The sequence below is a fragment of the Semicossyphus pulcher genome, unplaced genomic scaffold (genome assembly GCF_022749685.1).
Source record: "Semicossyphus pulcher isolate SPU_LCO1_2020_fin unplaced genomic scaffold, fSemPul1.0.p SCAF_13, whole genome shotgun sequence".
Lineage (NCBI taxonomy): Eukaryota > Metazoa > Chordata > Actinopteri > Labriformes > Labridae > Semicossyphus > Semicossyphus pulcher.
In genome coordinates, this window is record NW_027211637.1 from 25,513,254 (window position 1) to 25,528,196 (window position 14,943).

The 14,943-nt window shown below is 42.8% G+C and overlaps 2 protein-coding genes across 2 annotated transcripts; both read right to left on the reverse strand.

Moving 5' to 3' along the window:
* Window positions 1-411: 411 nt before the first annotated feature.
* On the reverse strand, window positions 412-5,800 carry LOC138589922 (syntaphilin). The gene is made up of 5 exons (XM_069660409.1): window positions 5,672-5,800; window positions 3,070-3,180; window positions 2,845-2,976; window positions 2,163-2,312; window positions 412-2,047 (listed from the first exon to the last, which is right to left on the reverse strand). Exons 2-5 carry the CDS (start codon window positions 3,111-3,113, stop codon window positions 793-795), a joined length of 1,581 nt encoding a protein of 526 aa, XP_069516510.1. The 5' UTR covers window positions 3,114-3,180; window positions 5,672-5,800; the 3' UTR covers window positions 412-792.
* Window positions 5,801-7,217: 1,417 nt separating this feature from the next.
* rad21l1 (RAD21 cohesin complex component like 1) lies at window positions 7,218-13,836 on the reverse strand. The gene is made up of 13 exons (XM_069659650.1): window positions 13,690-13,836; window positions 13,471-13,600; window positions 12,513-12,612; window positions 12,260-12,363; window positions 11,463-11,570; window positions 10,911-11,012; window positions 10,731-10,829; window positions 10,288-10,517; window positions 10,118-10,199; window positions 8,182-8,327; window positions 7,958-8,068; window positions 7,633-7,707; window positions 7,218-7,394 (listed from the first exon to the last, which is right to left on the reverse strand). Exons 1-13 carry the CDS (start codon window positions 13,834-13,836, stop codon window positions 7,218-7,220), a joined length of 1,611 nt encoding a protein of 536 aa, XP_069515751.1.
* Window positions 13,837-14,943: the final 1,107 nt, after the last annotated feature.

Here is a 14,943-nt window from a genome sequence, read left to right on the forward strand (position 1 = left end):
ATAACAGCATTAAAAAAATAAATAATTGAAAGCACAGCCGCTCCTGGCTCCCGTATAAATGTCCCCAAATCAAAGGAATAGAGTCTGCACAGTTTTAAACTCCCATGTTTTGTTTATTGGCAAAAAGATCAATGTCCGTCTGTTCTGTACCTGAGTACTAGATTCGATGCACATGCTCTGCATTTCTTCATATTCATAATGTCCATGGAGGAAAATAAAGTAGAAAAATGAATACTTTCCACTTCTTGCTGCCTACATTCACTCTGCTCTGTATAAACTGACTCAAGTCAGACAAGCTGTCTGTAATTTATTTTTCTGAAAACTGTGTTGCCACAAATATTTCATGACTCTCATGACTAATCCACTTCTTATTAACATTTTAAAAACATATGATGATAAAAAAGAGGATCAGACAGTTTCCCTTTTATTTCTTTTCATGAAATAAACGGAGTGTCTTCGCCCGGAGGACGGCGCGTCTAAATCAAAAAGGGGCTTTTTAGTTCAAGCAAGAGAATCCAACCAAACTGCAGGCTACATGCAAATTCCAATACAGAGAAAACCACTTAAACTGCAGGCAGAAGCAGTAAGTATACTTGAGTAATGAAAGTGTTTAATAATGTACAACTAATCCTTTGTTCTCTGAGGCAAGGCATGACCACAAAATCACAAGGGAATAATGTAAAGTCTAAAAAATATTAAACACATGGAAATGGCTAAAAAGTAATAACGGAAAGTTAGCATTTCTGTGCCTGCAGAGGTTGGGAGTTGTATTGTTTGAGGGAGCAGAAAGTCTCATATTGATGTTGTTCCATTCATGCTGGCGGGCCTGCGTCCCCTGCCGGCACCCCGGCGGCGCAGCGAGTGAAGAGCCACGGCACAGCAGCCTCTGAGCAGGGAGCCGATATGATACACTGGCACGACTTCCCGCGGGGCTCCCCGACACAGCCACGCCACAGTCGGCACCACTGGCATCGCCAACGCCAAAAGATCTACGAGGAAGTAGCGGCTCCAGTGGCAGAGCTGAGGGGGGTGACTGTCCCCGTTTGTTCCTTCAGTTTCATCTGCATTGTCCTCTTCTATCTCCAGAACTGTAGCTTCCTGCCTGACAGGAAGTGGAGCCGCAGGGTGGGGCTGGCAGGTGTGGGGCTCCGCTGGCTTCTGTGTTACCTCCTCTGGTGGGTCGGGTGGAAGAGGCTCCAAACTGTATGGATGCTCAAGAGGGGAGGCAGCAGGTAAAGACGATGGAGGAGGCTGTGGTTCTGAGGGGGTGACGTCCACTGTGGGTAAAGAAATGACGCTCAGCTCTTCTGCAGCGCTCTCCTCACACAGCCAGGTCATGGTGGGGCTGCAGGCCTGAGATCGCACCTCCGGTTTCCTCTCTGCTGCGGGACTAGGCGTGGGGATCGGATCAGAAGCAGGGACAGGGGCGGTTGTGGTCGTTTGCGGGGGCTCCTCCTGAGGTAAGTGCAGGAACAGGTGATGATGGGGGAGGTAGGAGTGGCCGCTGCACTTGCAGCTGCTACTGAGAGAGTGGCAGGAGTGTGAGATCGGCAACATCGCCCCCCCGCTGCAGAGTCTTTCAAAGGTGGCAGAGCGCGGCACAGTCGGGGGTGGCCGGATGTGGCCCTGCTGTGGCACCTGCTCTGATAATAGGGCGGCCTCCAGGAGTAGGTGGGTCTGTCCTGCAGGGCGAGACATTCTGCCTGACTCCGGAGCATTCGGGCTGCGCTCCAGCTGCAGAGCCTCGCTGCTCAGGCGGGTGTTGGTGGCGCTGCGGCTCAACGTGCTGGCTGGGGAACAGCCGCAAGAGCGAGACCTCCCCCCTGGCCGAGCTGCGTGCAAACCTGAGTATGGCTTGGGTTCATGGGGGTCTTGTTCACGGACGCTCACGTTGGACCTCACAGACTCCATGACCTCATGTAGGTGCTGGATCTCCTTGCGGGCCTCTTTTAGAGCTAACTGGGCCTCCACACGGTGACATTCCTCCTCGATCCAGTCCTCCTGCATCCTGTACAGCTGAGTCCTCAACTCGTCTATTTCACAGTCTCTGAGAAAGAACAAAAGTGAGTTATTTCTCTTTCACAGAAACAAAGCACCACAGCACAACAAAGGTTTGAATAACAACCAGAAAAACATTCGAGCTGAAGTAGAAAAAGACTCACCTGTGCTGCAGTCTCTCCACATTGTCCCTCAGCCTGGCTCGTAGATGTCGTATGCACACCTCCTTCTGCTGCAGGGGAGTGAGGTACTGCTCCGGGGTGGGAGGCCTGATGCCATGGTTGTCGCTGCAGGCTGTGTGCTTTGCCTGACGCCTGAACCGACACACACAGGCATCAAAAAGTCATTCACCCTATAGACATTCAATCAAGAGCTTGTGGATTTGGATGGTGTCGGAAGCCAGATATCACAAATACAGACATTGTTGTTTAAATTGTTAGGGGACCATAATAGATTAATGCCTGAGCAATCTGAAGCTCTTCAAGAAACCTTCAATGAAGCTTATAATGATTGTTTTTGTTGACTTTTCTAAAGAGGAATTTGTTATTTTGGAGGCTGTAGCTTGTGGCACTGTTTAACTGTATTGCATTATACTGAAATAAGCTCCTAATGCTGTCCATCCTAATTTAAATACAGTGAAGAGGAGTGGATTAGAGAAGCAGACGGCTGCTGGAGTCTGTCCCAGCTGTTTAACGCTCTGGGAGAGGTCACAGCCCATCACATGGCCAACACAGCTCAGTCACATTCACACTTAACGTATGAGCCCCTCCTCCTCCTCCTCTGTGCAATGTTTTTAGCTTGATTAAAGGAGGAACAGAGAGGAGAGTTTCATGATGAATTTGTTACCTGGGTGTACTCGGATACGTCCGGGCTGTGGGGCTGCTCTCCGCTGTCCTGACCCGGCCCGGGTAGGTGTGTATGCTGGATGTGTCGCTGTGGGAATATCGCCCGCTGCCACCACTGGTCTCCACTGAGCGTCTAGAAGGGAGACATTAAAGGGTAAGAGGACTCGATGTTGAATATGTTTTGTATAGTTGTTAAAGTGAAGGTGTAAGAGAGGTGCAACAGTACCTGCGCTGACCTGAGGAGGGCCTTCGACTCGGAGTGAGAGACATTGATGAGCGAGGGACCTCCAACCTCTCCACTGCTGTCTTTAGAGAGGGGCGCTAGGAGCCCTCACAGCTGGACAGTAAAAAAGCGTTACATAAACACATTAAAGGGAAAATCTGCTAATTACAATCGAAATATCCCGGATGGAGAAAGTAATCCCAAAAAGCTCAATCAGAGTAATGTTTTTCCTTCTATCTTGTGGCACACACTGTGCGTTGTCACTTCACTGTAAGTCAGCGACAATAGTCTGACCCTAACTCTAATTAAAAAAAATAGTCTCGGGCAGCAGCAGATAAAGCCTCCTTTCTGCGCTGACACAAAGGGGACACAGTGAGTTCACAGTCAGTGCAGCTGCCTCTCTCGGCGCTGGGTCCTGTCTGTCTGCAGAGCTGCACAGGAACATGATAAACTGGCACATGAACTGGGGTCAAAGGGCAAAGACAAAGGAAATCTGACAAACTGTAGCTGCTATTAAAATGATTAGTGCGGTATTATCCTGCCTGTAATCAATCAAACATTTCCTCGTTACTAATAATAGGACTGTGTTAGATATATTGACTCTGTGTCACTCCCTTGGAGCACTATCGCGGCCAAGCTTGTACAAATACTGAAATCAAGAGTTTATGTCCACCCTAATGATCCCCTTACCTTTAATTATTTGGATGTTTCTTATTTCATTTATTCAGCTAACTGCTCATTTCTACGTCTGTTTTTTTTCTGACAGGAAATGCTGTTGCAAAGCCACTAGGAGGAAGGTATTCAGGGGTATGGAGTTAAATGCACACAAATGATGGAATACTTGCAAAGATTTTTATACTTATTTGTATATTCTTTGATCAGATATTTCCGTATCTCATGTTATTAAAGACAGCTCCAGTCATGTCTTAAGACATTTAAAATGCTCTGCTTGAAATAATAAATTGTGTCGATGTTTTTTTCGGCAAAATACGTTTAATTACCTTGTAAAAATCCTCCCAAGGCTTCTCCTCCTTCTCCTTCATTAAAGATTCCTGAATCTGCATAGTCCCCACCTATGTGCTACGTTCCTCCTTACCGAAAACAAAACACGTCTCTGACGTCGTTTAGTTGCGACTTGTTGAAACTTAGCTAGCTTGAAATGTAGTTAGCAGTAACGTTAACGTTAGTAGTCAGTAGTGAGTAAAATTACAATGACGGTTACAGCTAGCTCGTGCATCACCGAAGTGGTTGCCATAGGTTACACATAATGATACGCATAGCGTCACCCCGTCCATTAACGTGATTGGCTCAGACAGGCCCAGCCATGGTGATGACTGCTTATGTTGTCCCTGATCTGTCTTGTAGCACAGCATTAAAACACCACATGGAGATGTTCACAAGGTTAAACACTTGATTTCCATGGAGGGGGTCTTTAGCCTGTATTTTAGTTAGGTACATTGTTTTAGCCTATGAAATTCTAAAAATGGGTGCCCAGAAGTTTGTTATTCTGTTGGAACTGAAGTACTTCATTTGTTTATATTTGCTGCTGTAAAAGCTGTGTCTGAATATTAGAATTATCCATCAGCTATTTGTAAATTCGAAATTGTAGATAGACACAGAAAAACACACATGAACTCAGTGACCTCGATGGTAGCTCTGCCCCTTCTATTTTTTTCCTCCAAAATCAAGTGTTTTTTGGTACCACAGCAGCTGAGGAAAGCTTACATCTATGTCACGGCAAAAATAAGCAAAGCTGAGGACAAAATGTTCTCACCTTTCTTCAAAAACTCTCAGGCTCCCTGCAGGTCTGTGGGGAACCTGCTGATCTGGGCCTAAAATATACCTGCAGCTTGCTGAATTTCTCCTTGTGGAGGCTGCAGACTCATCACACCCCTACTACTCTGCTGATAATGAAAGCAGCCTTTAAACTAAACAGACGTTAATTTAGTCCTAAATTTAAATTCTAGGACAATGAGACAGAGACAGGAAATCTCACCTCCCTCTCTTCTGTCTGCGCAACAAGTGGCAAGTACGTTATTGGTGAGAAATACGCAATCATCTTACGTAAGTGAGAGGATCGGTGTTTACTGTGGAGGCGAGCGGCACACAGGAGGTGGAGGAAACTGTGTTAAAGCAGCATTTAGACACGAAAATGGGACATTTAGTGTGATATTTCAGACGGAGTATGTTATCAGAAGGTGCGTGCATGTTGCGCTTTGTCCTTGAGTAATCATTGTGGCATTAAATCGCAGGATTTCTCGCATCTGTCGCCCACAGGAAAGCAGTGTTAGATAATCAGGCTGTAAGCTGGTGTGATGATGATAACAGGAAAACTACAAAGCTAAAAAAAAAGTCTCATGTTTGTTTTTCCAGCTGATTTCAGAGGCGTCCCCAAACAGGACATCCAGCAGGTACTTTCCATACAAGAAGACGCAGCCCGGGTCGCTCCTGGTACGAACAGCTGACTAACAAATGAGTCCCAGCTGTGTCCTACATACGGTTACCGGGATAACACCGGCTCTGAGTCTCTAAACAAACAGTGGAAGCTACAGGCGCACAAAAACACCGCTACAGCCCACAATAACAGTGATATATGAAACTCTACCATTTCTGCAGGTGGAAGTTGTGCATCGTAGAAAAGCCTCGGTTCCCGCCACACTTGCTGGATGCTGAAGAGTCCCCGGTGGCAGCAGGAAGAAGAGATGCTGCTGATAATGATGCTGATGAGAGTCCATCCTGCAGCCATGAAGCCCGGAGACGAAATGAGGCAACTGCGTCTGCTGCATCGCTGCTTCTTAAAGAGACAGTAGGGGATAATACTGATTACGATAATGCTTCATGTGGCAGGACTTTAACTGCACATTAGTGTTTATTTACAGTGTTTACATGGCTGTGGTGATAATGCATGTTCTTAAGAGACAAGAGTTTATTCACGCACTGACAGTAAGCTGGGTGATGAGGTTAAGATGGACTGGTACATTGTGTTCAACACCTCATGATGATGGATGAGTGTGCAGAGGGCCATTCACAGACTAAGAAAAAGCCACACTTCGAGCAGAGTTTGCTCATTTGAAATAAAAATGCATTCATACTATATTCATATGTTTTTTTAATACAATCCACAATGACAAAAGCCATAACAGATATTTACATTTTCAGAAAAACACATTTAAAATGGCTCAAAAAGACTTTTTACATAATGAACTCCAAGAACGAGCGGGAAATGCCACACAGGTCCTGTTCCTTCTAAGCAAGTGGTCTGTATTAGTAGCAATCAACTACTATCATAAAGAGCATAAGGCCTGCACTGCTCTGAATTAAAGGGATGGCATATACAAGTTATAGGCTGATAAATAAATGTAACTTTCAGCCATTTGACTATATTATTTGACAAGAGTGCAGCTCAGTGCTGTAGAGAAGTAAGCACTCAGTTTACTCAAGTTAAGATGCTGGAATAAATAACAAATATACTGAATATAATATACAGACAATAAGAATTCCCAAACACATGAACTGAGTGTCATATCCCAAACTCAACATATTATCTTATAGTTTTCTATAAAAAGGTATACGAAGCCATTTCATCAGTTGAATCCATGTCAAACAGATGATAATACCTGTACTTTAAAGTCGATATTGCTTTTGTCTCTTATATAAAACACAACAGGGATGCAGGTGGTGAGTAACAGGTCAGTGGGTTCTTGTTAAAATGTTTAGAATAAATAGAAGAGGAGCTGGAGTTAAACACGAACTGAACACTCTTGAAAGAACACAAGAATAACATCATGAAACAGCAATAAAAAAAATTTAAAAAAATTGCACAGACAATGTAAAATATTTAGGGTTGAGTAACCCAACTCTGGAGTCAGAGTCAGACAAACAGGTTTAGACAAAATATTCTTTCATTGATACTCACTCTATTTCTCTCAGAAGTGCCAAGAACAAACAAAAGTATGTACACGATTTGAGACACACAAATATATATAAATTAGATTTTTTACTATTCAACCCAGAAACCTATTTGAGTCAATTTAATTTGACCCTTAACCTGACGCAGTTACGAAACCACGTGATACTTGTGAATGAGGCGGATCACTAAACCCAGTGATGCATCTCGAAAGAAGCAGGATCTTTCTGAAACTCTTATTCTACTAATCATAGAACTTGGGTCCAGGTGTTGCAATGATGTCCTCATACGGTGCGCTCTGCTGCAGGTGAAGGGCTTGCTGTTTCTTCAGGACCAGGAAGCAGAAGAAAGTAGTCCCAGCCGTCCAGCGAGCGACTCCCTCACAGAGTGCCTGCAGACTGAATCTGGTGTCGCTGTTGCTCTGCCACACAAAAACGCACACAAATTTAATTTCCCAACATAATCCCTAATCCTGCTCCAGCCCCCTCTTCTTTAAATCCCTGTTCACTGCGAGTATAGATTGGGAATAGATTTGGGACACTGCCTGACATGCAAACAACAGACCTCTGTGATAAACATGCAGGCTTTAGAAATATAAGGTAGATATATGTGAGGTCGGGTAGCTGGTGTTACTGTGACATTTATTTTTAGCTCCTTACTTTGAGAGTGTTGAGAAGCTTCTGTGCTCTCTTGGTTATCCTCCTCTCCTCAGAGTCCTGGCTGTCCAGCATAGACTGCAGGTTAAAAAGGGAGCATATTTCAGTCAGCGATGCTGGGCACATCTCCAAAGCAGCATGGGAAATTAACACCGGCCATCTGGCAAACACTGATAGATTGTTGCTCGACTTCTGTACCAACCACTCTTCAGATAAACAGCCACTATTTATTCACTTTCAATTCAAAGATGGCAGGGGAAATTTCCAACTGAGAATAATTCCCTGCTCTGCTATTTATAATTGTGTGTGTGAGTTGGTTCACAGGCACCTGAGTGTGGAGGGAAGTTGACTGAGTCTCCTGCTCCATGAAAGATGGATGGACAAACATGGAGTCTTCTGATGGAAGTTCTGGCTGAGTGATCTCTAACCTGTTTCCATCCTGACAGCGCAGATTATACACCAATGATAAAAAATATGAAAATTAATAATGCATATAATCTATTTTTAATGTACTGTACACACAGTCTCCTCACCCAACATGCTAATGCTTACTTGTGCATGCTCTGAGTAACTCTCATGGTGACTGTCACTCATGTGAGCGAGGCCGGTCAGCTCAGTGTCGTGTGCTCGTTCTGAAACCATCGATGAATCTACGACACTGACGTTGTCTGTCGTGAGGACACTTATGTCCCTCTGAGCTGTACAAGACATATTAATGCAGATCTTATGTGACAGCGGACATGACCAGGCAGAGCAGAGGAAAACACCAGTGATTAAGGCTGCATAATAAACATCCTCATAGCGATATCAACATGGGTAATAAAGCAGAAGATTGCCTTTAATGCAGTGAATAACAATAAACATCCAATGTGCATGTGCCATCATCGTTCATCATGTGAACATTTGACCTATCAAATGGAACGCGAGGTACATGGGCCATGCATTCACAGCATTTGGCTGATCAAATGAAGCCCCAGCTCAGATAAATTTGTGTCAACTTGGCAAGGACTGAAAGGTTAAAGGTATAATAAGTAGGATTTTTCCTTGCATTTTGTCAACAACACATTCAAACTGGGCCCCTCCTCCTGGGCTCTTCTTCACCAGAAGCTCACTCTCACTCTCTCGTGCGAGAACACGCCCACCCCGCCGAGCTAACAACGACAGCATCACGGTTACCTTTGCGCTAGCATGCAAAGGGCTGGTTAGCGTGTCCTACTCGGTTTGAGGCACCTATCTGTCCAACAGTAAGAAGGCCAGTTGCTAATTTGAACCACTCCCACACTCACCTACACGCTGGGATTGGCTCAGGGAACCACAACAGCGCTCCTCCTGAAAACGTCCCGTGCAAAGCAAAACAACAAAATAGATGCAGAGGGAAGGGTCTCACAAGGGTCTGCACACACATGTATAGAGGCTGATAAGTGAGGATTTATATTATATTTGTAAAAGTCTATATTTTAGTTTTCTAGGAAAATCCTACTTATTATACCTTTAACTAGAACAATGGCTGCTGTAGAAGAGAAGGGTGAGGGAAATATGGTCGACAAAGACCCTGTGGTGATGGAACAACACTATTTGGACGTAGTTTGGATTCAGGAGAGGCAACGTTACAAATACAGGTACTGTGTAAAACGAGCATCAGAAACACATAGGAACTGTAAGTTTTAGCTGATATTCACACTTCAATATTTCCTTATTTACATATAGTCATCTCATATGGAAATGTACTCATATCATGCAGGCCTAACAGTGATACAATAAGAAGAGACAGGGCCTTTCTCAAACCGCTCCCTACACCCTCTCCTTCCACTCTGTTTGCGCACTCGCGTGGACAGTCCACCACATTGACTGCTGTCAAACCTCAGTGTGGAGTGAGAGTGGGTTGTTAAACCCTCCACCAGCTAGTTTGCACCCACGCTGACTTACTGACCAGGTGCAACGCTGTGTTATGTTCGTCATGAGATGAGACACGTAAATTAAAGTTCCATGTTATTACCCGTGCAAACGAGAACTGCTTTAATTTAGATTAACATGAAATAACATACTGACGTCAGCGTCTTAAAGTTAACGTTAGAAATAATACAAGTTAAAAGTTTAAAATGTTTCATATTACCAGGGATGGTTGTAAAAACTCAGCAGGTCATTCAGGAGTTTGGCTTTTCTTATTTGTAAATATATTTTTCACTAAGGAAGCTTGAGATTAAATTAATTTTCCTCATAATGTTGAGTGATTTTAATCACTCTGCCTCACTGGTATTTATGTCGCTGTTGTTATTTATATGATATGAAACCTTTCCTGTTTCCTGTCTCTGCTAGAGAGAGGGGAGTTCGCCTCAAAGCTAGGTGCTGTATTTAATCCCTTCACCTAAACGAAGGGTGCTCTGTTCAGCTGTGAGTGTGACATCAAACGGAGTTCACTCTGCGACGGAGTGTGAGTGTGAGGGTTTGAGAAAGGACCTTAAATCCTCTCACTGCTTTAAGTTCCTACCTTCTCGTCCATCCTGGCGCATCATCTCAACCTCCTCACACACACCATTAATTTTCACCTGGAAAATACTCTTTGAAAAAAGCTGCAAAGCAAAATGAGATTTAAAGACGCGTACTATCACTTATATTTACTGTTCGTGTAATAAAAACCAACATCATTCATCTTTTTACCTCCTTTATCTGAGGAGTTGCTACGCTGGAACACGGCTGCGATAAGAGCTTATCTGCTCCTCCGCTCTCCTTCCACTGCATGAGCTGCAGTGTCGGTGGAGCCATGTCCATCGGGACGACCAGATCCGAATAGTCAGAGAGCTGCTCTCTGATGAATTCAGTGGTCAGCTCTTTCATCTGGTCCACAACCAACTTACGTTTCCTCTTCCCCTTCTTCTTCTCTGAGTTTGCTGAAATAGATAATGGAAGGTCATAAGAAAGCTTTTTTTGATGTAATAGAGCCAACGGTTTGTACTGTTTTGGCTCTTTGCGTAGAATCATAACAGCTGTGTTTGCAGATGGGTGATGCTAGCTCTTGCAGCAGAATCTCTATATTTCTTTTCATAACATCAACATATTTATGAGTGGAAGGAACAGAGTTTGATTTGTTTGTTTGTGCCTACGAGTGATGGCCACAGGCTCGAGGGCAAAGGCCATTTCCTCATTGGCAAGCAGGGTGGTCTCATTCATTGACGGAGTCTCCACCAGCGTTCTATCAGCATCTGAAAAACATATTCATTATTCTAAGTTTGAAAATAAGTCTGAATGCAAATGTTCTCGGGATGTTGATGGCTGTAATGTACCTTGGTGGTCATTAACTGTAGAGCTCAGTGGATTTTCATGTTGAGGCTCCTCAGTGATTAAGTTGGTGGATTCAGCAGGATCACTGGAGTTTGTCAGAAAGTCTACAGGGTCATGAAAGTGGAAAATAGATTATCAATTTTACATTTGATTAAAAAAAAGGCAGAGTTCACTATTAACATGTGAGCAAAGATTTACAGTAGCAGAAGTGACATTTCCTTGCTACAAAAATACAGTTGTTATGACATAACATAGGCAGACTTTGGATTTCTATTACCTTATTGAGGGACAGGATCCTTCGGTGTTTAAATCAAGGTTTGAGTCACTTTTTTTAACTTAAACTATGTGAGTCAAAATGATAGTCATAGCACTGTTTGCTATTGTAAACATAACATGCTATGAGCCTCATTTGGCAAAAGGCTGAAGCCCACTTTCTTACCATTGAAGCATTTTAAAAACACAAGGATTGTTTATTTTCACTGCATGATGTTCTCGAGGATAAATGTGTTCTTAAGGCTTAAATCATGATAAATTGATACACTCAGAATGACTACCTAGCAGGTCGAAAGCCTTATCCTCATCCCCAAAAGTGTCCTCCTGCTGAGCCAGGCTCTGAAAGCTCATATCCAGCAGCCCACTTTTGTGGCTCTGGGACACATCTCCTGTCACACAAAAGGTGGGGAAAAAAATGCTATGTCAGGAAGAGATGTCAGCTCTATACAGAAAAATATGCTTTTAAAAGGAAATGTTGATGATGTTGTGAATTTTTGCTACTTGAAACAAATTCCTTGACCATCAAAACCAACAATGCACTATTCTGTGTCTCAATATATTCAGACTTCCTACCTGTCTGTGGGTCTGAGCCAAAAATACATGAATTCCTGCTGCTTATGAAAATCTTTAATAACAGGTCACAAATATATTTGTTTCTAAACTGTTTTAGAAGACTGTAGATTTCTTAATATGCTGGGTTCTTTGTAACATGAAGATGAGACATGAAGAGACATGTCACCTGGTGCAACAATGTGGCTAACTTTTAACAGTTTTGGAACACAATTGAGCTCTTAAGCAGTGGTTCTCAACTGGTGGGTCAGGACCCAAAAGTGGGTTGCAGAGCTGTTTTCAGTGGGTCGAAGATTTGTGCTTGAAAAAAATAAAGTTGTGCCAAAAAGTCTATGCTGTGCTTTTATTTTGAAGGACATGGGTTTTCTATGATGTGCGTGCAGTAGTAGCGTAGTTTATTCACACACATGTATCCACTGATTGGGTAATCCCAGCTACAGTTACATTTACATTCAATACTCTAATTAAATCAGGAAGTTTCATAACATGAGGACAACGTGCTTCTTACCAAAATCCACTAAGTGCCGAAAATCACTTCCAAAATCCTCTTTCAGAGTGATTTCCTCCGTTCGACTCTGGTTCAGTGAAAAGTGGTCCACGACATCTATGTTGCTGGTGTCCCAGCAGGAAGAGAACAATGTGTTGACAAAGACAATATGTATTCATATTAAAGAAACAGTAGCCCTGCTTTCACATAAATTCCAACATTATAACTTGTAACATCATTTAAACTTCACTGAACATGTGTAAGAGCTCTGTACCTCGGGGTTGGCAGCTGGGCATCAAAGGCAGAAAAATCTTCGTTCAAGGTAATTGCTTTTATTGTAGCCTCGAGCCCCTCCACAGGCATATCTGTCTGACCTGGGGGTTTGAGAAAGAGAAACAAATCATACAATATGTGATGCATTTTGAAGTAGAAGAGTAGGAGCGACACTTAGTGGTTTCACATGAGCTAATATGGTAATATTTAAATTGACATGCTTACAACTTAACCTTGTTTGTTAAAATAATTTAAGATGCAGAAATGTTGCACTCTGTCTCTGTTCTGTGGGACTGTTTATTTCTAAGACCATAGGAGGAATCAGAAACACATATGACATTCTTGCTATGAGCACCGTCATTCCCAAAACAAGTTAGGTAATTATGCTTATGTCCCCCTCTGGTGGTGCTCCGTTATTGAGTCTACTCTCATTAAAGCCAGTACAATTAAATACAATTCAACAGCACTGCAAACTGAATCCTCGAAAGTAGCTTCAATGTAACTAAACATTAAACCCTTCATGAAAGTGGGATTTAATGCAGGACTGTTGTATTACACTGTACCTAAGAAACAGGCAACTGAATGTGTAAATTAATTTGAGTAAAATATATTCATTATTCCATTTAATCCTGTGCTTGCAATTAGATTGCTGAGTAAGCCAAGTTTCTGCAGTGTTAAACTGCAGTCAGCTTTTTCAGTGTGCAGGTTTTGGCCTAATATATTCAAGGGGTGCTGTCAAATAAACAAACTAAAATTGGAACATTATGTATTTTATAATGTTTACTTTTCCCCTCACTGAATGTTTTCATTTGGCCATGGCTGTCATTCCCTACCTTTGCACATCAATAATTATCATTTCAGCCAGTCCAAGGTGACAACAAACCCCTGTGGTGCCTGTGTTTGTCACTATAATTTAAACATTTTTTGACAACATTGACAAAACAAACAGGATGCGTTACCTGGCCTGAATGCAATTTTAATTTTAACCAGGGCCTCATTGCAGTCTGCGAGGAGATACTTTGCTTTTCTCGAGTAGATCCTGACCACACCAATGAGCAGATGACCGGATATCCGCAAACCAATTTTCATCTGCAGAGATCACACATCACATTACATCTCAGACAGAATTCATACCTTTAGTGTATTGCATGGTGTTTCAAGGATGTGTTTTGACTTACCTTTGGGGAAATTATGTCTCTGATGGTGGTCTCCAAATTGCATTCAAATACATGGGCCTTTGTAAGCTTTCTTTCCCAGTGAGCTGCTAACCAAATCTTGGTTAGAGGCCCCCGCTTTGATGTTAAGTGTTGAGTGTAGAACACCATGTTGACCTTTAAAGCTAGCCACCAGTCTCCTGTGACAAACACAATTATTACATTGGCGTCTGCCATGTTAGGTCAAATGCAGGAATATTGCTTTAGCTGACAGAGTAGCAGAATGAGGAGTAAGTGAGTAAGTGTAATTTTACTGCTAACAGAGTTTGAACTTTTATGGTCAAAGTCAACTAGCTAGTCGGGTTTGCTAGCAGGTAGCTAGGGGTTAGCTAATTAGTTGTTACTGCAAAAAAATAGTCTTTCCGACGGAGCATAACATATTGACGGCATGTTTTTAAATAACGTTCACAATTTAAGTGGAAACACAGGACTATAATTCATTATAACCACTTATCGGGTAGCCCCAAATCAGCAAACTGCCTACCTTAACTTTGAAAATGCCGCGTTTTGACAGTCTGCGTCAGCGCGTGCACACAAGCGCGAGCACAAATCGAGCAGCGATTTCCGCCAAAAAATAATTGCAAAACAAAACAGTGTATAAGTACCAGTGGATATCGGTAGGTGTGGTAGATCCGTTGTTATCAAACAGTTATGTGAAAAAAGCTATAAACATTAATTAATACATCAACAGCTAACCGGTGACGTCCTCCCCTGATTTGCATCTGATAATTGGCCCAGCATAGCTAGATTGCTACTTGGCTAACCAAGACATGCTAGGTGGTCGAACCAATGATGTTAGCATCTTGCTTAAAGATGGTCGGTTAATGTTTATTCAGTCCTGTATGACGTGATACAACAACATAACCCCTATTATAGGCTATTTACACATGCCAAAGAACGAGAAGAACAACAACTCCTTCCACGGGATTTAAAAAGATAGGTAAGTGCGACACCATCTTTTTAAGCTAACAGGTGTTACGGTTCAAGGAGCGAAGCTATGAACTGGCAACTTTCAGACAAATTCGTCCGTGGTTTAACAGCTGTTAAAACACGCACATGCCACGTTTTGTCAAACAGTACTCCAAAGACAAGAACGAAAGGTACGTCTGGCATTGTGTTGAATAACTTTTATAAATGGTAAAGACCATTGTTTTCAACAGTGGTAACTACGACAACCATCAATGCTGTCGGCTTAGAGTCGCCAGTTAACAGGGTCAC